Raw genomic sequence first — 12500 nt, 5'->3', positions numbered from 1 at the left:
TCCCACTCGTGCCCTGCAGCCGCTCTTCCCGCCTGCCCAAGCACCCCTGGGTACTACAGTAGGAGAGAACAAGAGGCACATGCCACAAACCCCTCTTACTGCCCCATTCCCTCCGGGCCCACAGTCAGCCATCACAAACCCACGTGCTTTCCAAGGGTCTCATTTCTATCAGTGCACTGTGCCAAAAGATCTTTCCTTTCTGTTCTCCCCCATGCATGTGTGACCGTGCTCAGGGGAGCCACCTCTGCGGGCAGAGGCCATGCCCTAAATCCGCCTGAGAATTTCTCTGGTCGGGGTGTGGGGCAGTGGGACAGGGCAGAATCGTTTGCTGAGTCCATTGGGGAATAGGGCGAGGAGTAATGGGGTTTAAATTACAAAGAGCAAGATTGATGTTGGACATTAGAAAACACTTTCTAACAGAACAGACAGTTAATTACTCAAGTAGATTGCCTGGCCAAGCAGCAGGGTCTCCATCACTGCAGGCTGGTAAGAACAGGCTGGGCACGCATAACTCAGGGGCGATTTAGATGATATCAGCCCCATTTTGGAGTAGAAAGGTAGTCAATATCAGCACTTTACCAAGCAAGTGCCTGTGATCCTGGAATAAAATTTACAGCAACCCGGAACAGCCATGGTGCAGTGTCAGTGCTGCAGGGAGCTGTTATGGGCATCCTGTGACCTGGGGTGGTCGGGAGTTGCTTTTGTTTCCTTAAACTCTTTCCTTGATACATTCTAAGTAGCTGAACATGGTGATACTAACCAGACCCGTTCCACAAACACCCTCAGGGCTGCAGGGTGGCACACAAGTTGTGTGGCAACCACAAGGCATGGCACAGAGTCAGGATTGAGGGTTGCAACTGCTCCACCTGGTTGTATCCATCCATCCATCCGTCCATCCATCCATCCATCCATCCATCCATCCATCCATCCATCCATCCATCCATCCATCCATCCCGGTACTGGGTGTTGATATGGGGCTGTCCCAAGGGCTTTGACAGAGGGATGAGATCACAAGGCACTTGTCTCTCTCCTGTCAATGAATTATAATGCAGAAAAAAGCTCCACAGGCAGAAGAGAACAGTCCATGGCAAGGGCACCAAAAAGCACTGAAACTCCAAGTGCCAGTGGATTCTACCACTGTCCATCACGCACTGTTTATGGCTTTTCAAGGACTATTCCATGGCAGAACATGAGCTCCATTCATGCCCTACAGACACCACAAGTCTTATCTCTCCAGTCTACTTTTCAGAACTTTGCAAAAGAAGGGGAAGAGGCCCCAGCCAGCTCTCAGTCTTCATTCTGAGTTTATCCTGAGATGGCTTCTCCTTTCTTGGGGGACAGCTTTGGCTCTCCCACATAAAGGCTTTTGATGGAAAATGCACAGGAACTTGAAGTATGTTTGGCTGGAAGGTGACTCTGGGCATGTGCTGCAGCGGAGGAGGCAGAGAGTCTAAAGCAGGCATGCTTTAAAAATGATAAAAGGAGAAGAGGGGAAGCTTTGATCAAACAGAGAGTGGGAGTGGGGGTGCCAGAGATGCCTGCAGAGATGGAAGCACAGGCAGGAGCGGGGAGGACTTTTTATGTGAGAAGATACATAATTCCTTTGGAGTCAATCAAAGGAGGGCCAGAACTGTTGAGATGCAAATTACCACTCACCTCCCCTAGAATTCCGGAGCCAGTTTTCTCCAAGAGCCATGGGCATGTGGGGACAGAGGAAATCTTAAACCAAGTAATTTGGGGGCTCCTTTCATTTTTCTCAAAGGTTCCAATCCTTCAGGTAACTTCAGATATTGTTTTCCAGTTTTCCTATACAATCAAGAGAATGATAAATGTCTGGTATTTTCTCTGAGGAACAGAAAAACTCTTCTGCAACCCTTGGATTCCAGCAGCTAAAGCTTAAAAAAAAAAAAAAAAAAAAAAAAAAAAAAACCCAACCCAGCAACTGAGAATCAGAGAATCATGCTCTGAAATACTGGAAAAGCCCCAGTACTGCTGAGAGAGACTCTAGAGACTTTATGGCTATGTGTAAAAAAGTATGTGCAGGCACTGTGGATTTCTGGGTATTCACCATGTCAGTGTTACTGGGAGGAGACAACTCAGCAAAACCAAGATGTTCACATCATCTCCAGCAGCAAGACACTTGAGCAGCAGCAATAAATATAGTGCAACTCTGAGCACTACCATTAGCTGAGGCAACACCCATATTCTACAGAGCATAATTTGGCTTTTGTTTATATTTTTACATTGAAGACAGCACTTATGGAATATGGAATTCCTCTGGGGAGAAAACCTAGGTGGGAACAGAGCAACATCAGTCATGCATAGACAGCCCAGGCAGGCACCACTTGGGATTGGGGAGGGACTACCTGAAGAAAGTGAGACTGGAAACAATTTCCCACAGCCTGGGATGTTACTGGTGGAGGCTGAAACACTGACAGCCAGACTCAGCTCTGGGGTGACTGTAGCCTGGTACCCGAGGCAGTGAAGCTCATCTGACACTGCCCTCACCAGCTTTCTCTGCACACATTTCAATTCAGTTTCCCCAGCATGAAATCAAAGTACCTGCAAGTTTCAGTGAAACACACAGCTGCAGAGAGAAGAGGAATCTTATTGTCCTTCCTGAGGAGTGGCCCACAGCATTCAATCCTTGCTGGCAATCACAGGGCTGATACAGGAGAGACATTCTGCACATCTTGCTTGGTCTGCACTCTACAGCACACGAAAGACCTCACTCATAGCACCCAAGACAGTATGAAGCAAGGCCCTGCAGATCTCACACATCTGGTTTTGGGGGCTGTGGATAAGGCTGAAGGAAGACGTGTCTGCTTTGTATTGGACGCCCAAAAGCTCCCGATGGGGCACAAGTATTGAAAGTGTGGAAAATGTTCGCTCAAGAATGGGCCAGAAATGAAAGTATGATATGACTCTGTCCAAATTCACTTCCCTCCATCTCCCATGTTCTCCCAGGTATTTGTCTACTATTCCCTGAGCACATGCCCCTATTTAACCCTAGAGTTCTTATATACAAGCACCCAGAGTGATCACCTTGCCAAAACTACCAGTGCTTAAGTTCTCTTTCCTTGTGTGATACCAAAGCTATTTCTTCCCCTGCTGCCAGGACAGGGTTGAGAAAAATTCACTCTTCTGAAGCAGCTACAGACTCCTGCAAAAGCTGCACTAGATAAAGGTCAAACTTTGCATTGCCAGACCTGCATGAGGCCAGGACAGAGCAGCAAGGGATGTGGCATGTGTGCCAGCAAAGCTGTGCTGTGCCGAGATTAGCGCAGCCCTGAGTGGAGTGCAGGAGAAAGGAGCCTTTGTAAGGCTCCCTGAAGTAGGACAAGAGCAGCAAGAAACTCTGGGGATTTGGGTTGAGGTGTTCTGATAGAGTGGTGTCTGCTGTGCTGGCAGCAAAGCTCCTTGCTGAGATAGTAGATGCTGCTCCAAGGAAAATGCTGCTGCTCTTCCCAGGTGACGGGGGAAATCTTGTTTCTGGGCCCCTATTTAATACTAACATGGCAAACATGGGCAGACCAGCCACGTGGATTAAAAAAAAAAAACAACAACAACCCCACAACCTAATAGACCCTGATGAAACAGAGCAATTGTGATGAAATCAACACCTCCTCGTCCAAGACACGTACCTTCTTAATGAGGCCTAGCCAGGGTATTTCCAACCTTGTTTCCCCCTCCCTTTCCCAGACAGTTCAACATTTAATGATTTCTTACCTAAACTGCTCGTTACTGTCCCACCACACGCTGCTGGGGAGCATGGGGGATGACACACTTAGCCTTAGCATCAAAGCCATGATGCTGACAGTGCAGTTTTCACTGTCAGCCAGGGATGTTTGGTTTTCCTGGCAGATCTTTTTTTAAGCACACTTCAAACAACCTCCTTTCATTTCCCTGACAAACCTCAGATGTTAGCACACCCCCTTGTTTTTATGCCATCCCTCATGCTGCTTCTTCCTCACTGCAGAATGCACCGAGGCCTCAAAAATTATCCAAGGGGGGTTGGTTTCTTTTTTGGCAATTAACACTCAAATTATTCCAGCTGTGTATGGTGGCAGTTTGTCCCTGAAAAGAACCTTGACCTAAGCACTGGGCAGACACAGCTGTGGGGGACTTCCAGGTGCAAAGAGAAGTATAAACCCACTCAGGTTTGCTGGAGATGTGGGCAAACAGCTGAAGAATTGGCAGAGACTTGCATCTTTGGGCTCCTGAGCGCAAGAGAGACAAGGAGCTCCTGCAGCAGGTCCAGCAGAGGGAAACGAGGATAACTGGGGGACTGGAGCTCCTCTCTTATGAGGAAGAGCTAAGGGAGTGGGGCCTGTTTGGGCTCGGGAAGACTGAGGAGACCTCATCAATGTGTATGAGTACAGGAAGGGTGCCAGGAGGCTGGTGCCAGGCTCTTCCCGGTGGTGCCAAGCAATAGGACAACAGGCAATGGGGCGGAAACTGGTGCACAGGAAGCTCCACCTGACCATGAAGAAGAACTTTGAGAACTTTGTTACTGTGCAGGTGCCCGGCCTCTGGAACAGATTGGAACTGATTGCCCAGAGGGGCTGTGGAGTCTCCTCAGGAATCCTCTGGATGCAATTCCTGTGCCATGTGCTTTGGGATGACCACCATACCAAAATGGCTGGGAAACAAACTTTCTAACACAATCTGAAGCGTTAGAAAGCAAACATTCCTTATCTACGTAGGACACATAAAACACTATCTCTGAAAATTCCTATTCTCTATGTTATTTATCAACCCTGCTTGAGCAGGGAGGTTGGACCAAATACCCCACTGTGGTCCCTTCCTATGCGACCTGTTCCGTGCTTCTGTGATCTTTGCTGCCCTATCTGGATTGAAGTTTACGAAAATGGTAAATTAAATCGGAATAACCGCAGCTGGGAATTGTTATTGTTCCAGCTGTGGCAGGGCAGAAAGTGCCCGGAGGCGAAGGGGAAGGAGGGAACTACACAGCATCCCTGCAAAGGACGCCCAGGCGCTGAGCCCCTTTCCAGGTTTATATTGGCCAAAACCGGACCCCGGGCCTCCCCGGCTCATGCCCCGCTCCGGGGTCAGCGGGGGCCGAGCCCGGCCCGGCCCCGCCCCGCCTGAGGACGGACAAAATGGCGGCGGCCAGGGCCCCGCCCCGCCTCGTGTCAATCGGGGCGCGCGACCCGCCCGCCGAGCGCGATTGGCTGCGGCGGCGCCGGAAGTGGCGCGAGGCCGGGGCGCGCGGGCGGCTCCGCGTGCGGTGGGTGGGTGAGTGAGGGGCGCTGCCGGCTCCCCCCCGGCACCTCCCGGCACCCCCGGGCGCTCCCGGGCCCGTTTCCCTCGGGACAGCCGGGACACCGCCCCGCCGGGCTCCGAGCCACACGTCTGGCTGCCCTCCCGGCCCGCTGCTCGCAGCCCTCCCGTTCCCGAGGCTGCTGGCGTCTCCTCGCCCCCCGGCACCATGTTTGTCCTGGTGGAGATGACTGACACTGTGAGAATCCCTCCCTGGCAGTTTGAAAGGAAACTGAACGAGTCCATTGCTGAGGAGCTAAACAAGAAATTGGCCAATAAGGTAAAGTGTGGGCCACGTTTAGGTTGATGCAGGCATCACAACATCCCCGAGCGTTTCTTCCTTGTGTTTGTGCCTGCTGAGGTGTCACAGGGCTGTAGATGTGTAGGCCATTCCCTGCGACTGTAAACAAAGAGACAGCCACGTATCATCTCAAAGGGGACATTTTTCTAATGGCTGATGTTGTATGGGAAGATACTGAGACACCAGATGGGGCAGAGGAGCATGGAAGAGAAGTGAGAGCAGCTGCTGGTTTGTGTTAAAAGGAGCAATCCAAAATGCAACCTGAAAAACAAATGCATACTAATCAATCGAGTTGGGAATTTAAAGAAAAAAAAAAACTATATAAACACATGTAGAACAGTAATACTGGAAGAGAAGTGAAGCTGTTAATAGCTGATTTGGTCTGTGGTCAGTAATTGAAATAATACATGGTGGCAGTAAGTTGGTCTTTGGTGCAGGATATAAAAAGTGTTTTCTGGTGGACCTGGAGGTCAGAGTTTCCCTGTGCAGCCCCAGGACTGTGATTAGTGTATGGCTTTCAATATGGGGCAGGTGCAAAACTCAAAATGCAGCTGTAAATGTGAAGGGAGCTCAAAAGAGCAAGCTGAAGGGGTCGAGGATTGTGAATAGCAGATTATACAGGCAGCTTATGAAAAGCAGAAGGCTTCCTTCTTCCACTGATTACTGGTAGATGCCTCAAATTTTGTAGGCAGTGAAGCTGTCTCAGAAGTAGCAGAGAAACCAAGAGTTTGACTCGTGTCTCCCCAGAGCTAATATAACATAAGACAAAGGCAAGCCTAGAGGCTTCTGAGAGTGTAACTCTAGCAAAAAACATGTTTAACATTTGGACAAGCTGTGGGGCTGGTGAATGATGGGGAGCTGTTTACTATCTTGGCAGCTCAAGCTCTCTCACCACTGACAGTTTCCCCAAGGATTTCTCTTTGTAGCAGTGTTCTTTCCAGTTCTTTCCAGTGCCATGAAAATGTGCTCCCACAACATTTGGATTGGGGTTCCCCTGTGCTGCTGGTGGTGTTGGAGGCAGTGTTCCAAAACAGACTCCATCCCATTTTGCCACCCCTCTGTTGCTGCCTTTTGAAAAGGTGTGCACAATGTATGAATTCCATAGTTTGCTTGACTTTACCTCGTGGGTTGTTTGATTTACTGCTCTTGAATTTTTTTTTCCTTTTGTCAGGTGGTGTACAATGTTGGGCTCTGCATCTGTCTGTATGATATCACAAAGCTGGAAGATTCATACATATTTCCTGGGGATGGTGCATCACATACCAAGGGTAAGAGCTTTTCCTCAGTTACATTGTGTTGCAGAAGGTTAATTAATGATCTGGAAATGTAAGCTGAGATCAATTGTTGGGGACAGTAACAACCTTAAGTTCACAGCTTTAACTGTGTTCCTGTTAGGAGGGCAAGAAGAACATGCTGAAAGTCTCTTAATTTCTTTGGGTACAAACAGAGCTTTAAATAGCCAATCCTTCTTGGCTTCTGCAGCAGCCCATCTCTGTTCTATAGTTAAACCATAGATATGGAGTAAGGAAATGGTTAATTTAGTTGAAAATTATTGAAAGTCTGCCCATAGAAAATAAGTTGTAATAATGGGTTTGCATTTCTCTGATTTTTTTTTTTTTCTTTTTGAAGCTTATTTTCCCTAGCTAGGATATGAAACCTGTTTCTACATATAGCATTTGCACAGCATTTAATGCTCTTGTACTAGCTGGAAGTTTTATGACACTTTTGTTGAAACTTAGACAGATCTGGTTCATCATACATTTCTAGTGATTTTTTTAATAAGAAATGACTAATTTCTCTACTTTGACTCTTGGCAAATCTGAGTAAAAACTGGAAGTAAGTGCATAGAAGCAAATTTCATTTTTTTAAGTTAAAATAAAGGTTTAGACTGGTAAGAGATGCATTTTTCTAGTTTCAGTTTACAGTGTAGAATCCTAGGTTGAGCACATGAAATATCTCCTGTTAGAAGGGAACTGCACTGGCTATGTGTGCCTTCCCTTGTCTAAATTTTAACTCCAGTGGAACTCATTTCCTGCAAATAAAAGCTTCTCTAATACTGAAGGAGGATGTCAGGCTTTCCTGCTTGCTTTAATCTTCATCCAACTCCTCAATTTAGAATTACTCCTTGAACTGAAAGAAGAGAACTTTTCTCTCTGAGCTCGGGAAAAAAGTCTGCTTTCAGAATCTGGGGTAGCACTTTGATAAATCCTGCTGTGTCTGGTAATAACTCTTTCTATAATGCACAGCCTAGCTTTATGTAAAAGAGGAACATGAGGAGGTATAGCTGCAATGATGTTCAGTTTGTCAGAAGCATCCTTTGGCTGATTGTCTTGGTGTAGCATTCTTGTAATAACAAATGCTATGTACTTAGTTAGAAACATTTTATCTAGCTTGGAGGAAAAGTCCAGTTATGTTAGAGAACCTTGTTTAATCTGATAATACTTGATTTAAAAGATTTCATTTAATGAAAATACAGCATTGCAGACAAAGATAAAAGGCAGAAGTATTACAAGAAAGTATAAGTTCAGCTGATACTGTTGACCATGAGCATTGTGCTTCCATCATAACTTAATCAGAGGCCATGCTCCATGTTTATCACTTTCGTTCTGTGAACTTCTTGCAAAACTGGCGTGCTGGGAACAGGACACTGCTGATCAGCTGCTGCCGGAATTTGTACAAACCAGTTAGGAATCAGAACTCCTATTCCCATTTTTCTGTCTAATCAGTGCTTGTAAAGAAGTTGTAAAAGAAACGGGGTGTTTTAGAGGGCATATACGATGTGGGATTTTGTTTTAATGGCTACCACCCTGTGGGAGGACTGTAGCTTACTCACATGGACATAACATTAATGATGTGTTTTCTTTTAAGTGCATTTCCGCTACGTGGTCTTCCACCCCTTCCTGGATGAGATTCTGATTGGACAGATTAAAAGCTGCAGTCAGGATGGCGTCCATGGTAAACTGCAACTTCTGACATTAGGGACACGTGAGCTGCAGAGTCCTTGGGGCTGTTGAGACACTGATTTTGGCTGGAGTAATGCTCTCTGTGGGCTGGTTAATGGCTATTACCAGCCTCTAGTGCTGCTCTGATCTGAGGGTGATTGGTGGTTTGAGCCTGGCAGCTTCTCCTGACCTTGATGGTTTTGTCCACACTCCCTTTTCCTTTTGCCCAAGAATAACAGGCAAAGCCGTCTGGAGCACGGACTGGATTTCTTTCCTTGCTTCAGTTAACAGAATTTGTTTTTTTCAAAGTGGAACTATTGGCTTGTGTTGGTCTGATGTATTTTTCTTATAGTGCTGTGCAAATTTGTGTTCATTTCCTGTACCTGAAAACGTGTCAGGGAAATGTCTTTGTGAGCACACGGTGCTGCCAGAGTCATGGAATATATAATTGATGAGTTGCTTTCCTTTCCTCTTGGAGTCTTCCATACAAGGGAGCTCTGCTGCTAAGTTGTTAAATTAGGACAATAAGGTTACCTTGGCTGCTTTTGTTGCTGAATTTGGGCATGGTCCATTCCCTGATAAAATTCAACATAATGAAATCTTAAGGGGAATGTGGGGGCTGTTCTAACTTTATATCAGTCTTTATTTAACATACTACATCTGTGATTTCTAAGCTCTTTTTTGTCACAGACCTCTATAGCATCTGACTCATTTCTTGGAACGGTTTCATTTCCATTCCTGCTCCAAACAACCTTTTCCTTTCCCAGCGGGCACGAAGACTGTGCCCTCTGTTGCTGTATGTACTTTCAGCTGGGTGGTTGCTTTGCTGCCAACTGAAATTGAGTGTTGTGGCTCAAAGAATAATTGCTGCATAATCTCACTGTCCTTCCTGAGAGAGGAAGGAAAATGAGCCTAGAAATGCATTTTAGGAATCGCTGTGGAACATCATTTGCAAAGAATTGTTTCAGTCTTAACCAAATTATTTTCTCCGCAGTTTCTCTTGGATTCTTTGATGATATTGTCATCCCACCAGAATCCCTGCAGCAGCCAGCTAAGTTGTATCCTTTGATCACCTTTGATAACTTCACTACTTCATTCCAAAAGATTGTGCAGTGCTGGCCCAACAGGCATTCACCACTGCAACAATGAAGGTGCTCAGCAGCAGAAGCTAAGCCCTTCTGTCGGGCAAGGCCCACAGACTGTTATCACAGCTAGACAGGCCCTCACGCTCATTAGGTTTTGCAGGATCATTGTCCCTGCTGATGGAAATGAATGGCCGTGTCCCCTGCCCAGTTATAATCCCTGCCTCCAGTCTTGGCTGCTGCTGAAGATAGAGTGCAGGTTTTACCACATCATGTAATGTCTACATACGTGTGTGTCTGATGTACTCCAGTGTGGTAGGCGAGGTTGTCTAGGGTCTGAGGAGTTCTGCTTGTCTGGGGGCTTTTTCTGCTGCTGGGTGTTTTTGGGGAATGTGTAGACAAGCAGCATACAGCTTGATGCAGGAAAATCACAAAGATGGGGGTCCTGGGCTGTGCAGACAATGACCTGGGACGGCACATTGTGGTTTGGGAAATAACTGTGAAAAGGCTTTGAATCGAGCCTATTCTCAGAACTGAATTGAGCCTATTCTCAGAAAGTGATCTGTCAAGCAGAATGCTGCTTCCCTCCTTAATCCTTGGCCAGTGATGAAGCAGAGCAGGTGTGGGTGTGGGAATATGAGACAGAAGAAGGGGCCCATGACCTTTACATGGACATTGGGGAAGAGATCCGCTTCCGAGTTGTGGATGAGACGTTTGTCGATACGTCACCGACTGGTCCAAGCTCTGCAGAGGCTTCCACTTCAAATGCAGCAGAAGAAGTCCAGAAGAAAGAGGCACCCTACACTCTTGTGGTAACTATGTGCATTAGTTCTTACGGCTTTGTGAGTGTTGTGGCTTATTCAGTGTCTAAAATAGCTCCCCTTTCCCTAGGAACTGATTGCTTTAAGCTGACCGTGAAGCAGAGTCACCAAATGAAAGCAGTGGAAAAGGGAGGAAATGAGGTTGTTCTTGTGGTTGCTTTGTTTTCTGAGTGTTTTCACTGGAACACTTTGTGGTTGTTGATGGTTCTCCCTGGGAGGCTGATTTACAGCAAACTGTGTGTGCATGAAGAGCACAGAGCTGGGAGCAGCACATCAAGGTCTGTGTGGCAACCGAACAGTCTTTCCTTGCAGTGTTCTGGCATAAAACCTGAGTACAATGCATGAGGAAGGTGGATCTGCACCAGGGGCAGCTGTGTTCTGTAACCTAGACAGGAAGGATGTGTTTTTAGGCATTTTCCTCTGTTCTCTATGCAGTTTACAATTGCATGCTCTGCTCTCCTCTCTATGAACAGGGATCAATCAGCGAGCCAGGCCTGGGCCTCCTGTCATGGTGGACAAACAGTTAGCTGCCAGCAGAGCCTGCTCCACAGAAAGTCTTTCCGGTGGATGTTTGGGGGATAATGGGACCCTGCTGGTGCTCACTGCTCCTCTGAAGCTGAATAAGAAATTAGATCTGCTATTCTGGTTTCCCTTCAGCTTCCAAGCTGCCAGAGAGAGAGTGACTTTCAAGAAACGTCTTCACTGATGTGCAGAAGTGAATTTACAGGCACAAAAAGCCTTGAGCACAGCAGCTACAAACTCAGCTGGAGCTTTGGTCTCCTGCCCCAGAGGGAGAATTGTTTTGCTTGCCTGAATCAAGGAAAGAATTGACTTTAGTGAGTAAAGGCAGAGGAGAATACCTATTGAGAAGTATCACTCCTTAGGCTGAGAGCTGGATCTCAGAGGAGTAGAAACCTGCCCTTCTCTTGACAGGAACTGAAGAAGAGAAGCAAAAGGCTTGAATTAGTAGAGGTGTGGTACTCTGGAGACCTGAAAAATGCTGTTGCTGAGAGAGCATGGGAGGTGGTGTTCTGCTAAGTGTGGACCAAGGACCAAGAAGGAGCAGGAATGAGAGTTTACCCAAAAATAACTCAGGCTTAGTGAAGATGACCACTGTGGAAAACTACAGGCTGCTTATTGTGCTGAAGGGAATGACTTTTTTGGGTGGGCTGTATTTATGCAGAATGAACTAAACTTTGCAGGAGCTTGACTGAAAATACGAAATTATTGACTGAAATGGACCAAGGCTGCTTTGAGCAACAAGCTAAATCCTTGTTTGTGGGGGTTTTAATACTGTAAGTGGAATAAATAGTAAAAACCACACAGCCTGCCTTCCTGTACAATTTGTGGGGAAACTATTAGCTTCCTGCCTAGCAGGAAGAAAACACTTGCCTCCTGCAGTTTAGCTACTTGGATTTCAAGGCAGACAGAGTTGAGACCAACGCTTTGCTCTATGCTAACAGCCAATGACAAACAATTGCCATCACCGTGCCTGACAGCAGTACAAGGAAAGAAGGGAATAAAACAGTGAGTAAAATCTATGCAGGGCCCATTGCCAAGAGTGTGATGTTGCACATAATTACAAAGCCAGCCACGTTTGGCAGGAAGGAGCTGTAATTCCCTGGGATAGTGGGTCTGCTTAACCTCCAACTGTGAAAACAAAGCCTGAGTCATCAGCACCCTCCCTGCAGCATCGTTAGAACCCCTTAATTCTCAACTGTTATTCCTGGTGCAATAACCTAATTAAAAGGGAGCCTAGAATTCTTTAGGTTCACATAGTAACTGAGGTCCATCTGTGCACACAATAAGCTTACTGAATGCCACCTACAGAGCAGCAGTGCTCACACATGCATCCATCTAGCTGTGATGGAAATAACTGTTTGCAGAAACCCCCCAGCTGTTTGTATAGGTGGAAATTTGGGTGAAACAAGTGAGCAGCTTCCACACAGGCTGTTCTGGGTAGTGCCAGGGCAAGGGGAAGAAGTCCAGCTACTCCAGGTGATGGTTTTGCTCAGCTCCTTTTGGACAGGGTCAGGGCTCCTAGGAGTAAGTGAAGTGGTAGTGATGTGGT

General features: G+C 46.8%; 1 protein-coding gene across 1 annotated transcript; it reads left to right on the top strand.

The window, feature by feature from the left end:
- The first annotated feature begins 5271 nt into the window (after positions 1–5271).
- POLR3H (RNA polymerase III subunit H) lies at positions 5272–11736 on the top strand. The gene is made up of 6 exons (XM_058805743.1): positions 5272–5563; positions 6756–6852; positions 8453–8539; positions 9521–9584; positions 10213–10420; positions 10903–11736. The coding sequence occupies exons 1-6, from the start codon at positions 5453–5455 to the stop codon at positions 10954–10956; spliced, it is 621 nt and encodes a 206-aa protein (XP_058661726.1). The 5' UTR covers positions 5272–5452; the 3' UTR covers positions 10957–11736.
- Positions 11737–12500: the final 764 nt, after the last annotated feature.

This window comes from Ammospiza caudacuta, chromosome 5 (assembly GCF_027887145.1).
Source record: "Ammospiza caudacuta isolate bAmmCau1 chromosome 5, bAmmCau1.pri, whole genome shotgun sequence".
Lineage (NCBI taxonomy): Eukaryota > Metazoa > Chordata > Aves > Passeriformes > Passerellidae > Ammospiza > Ammospiza caudacuta.
The sequence above is the reverse complement of the archived record's forward strand: the minus strand, read 5'-3'. Positions and strand labels throughout refer to the sequence as shown.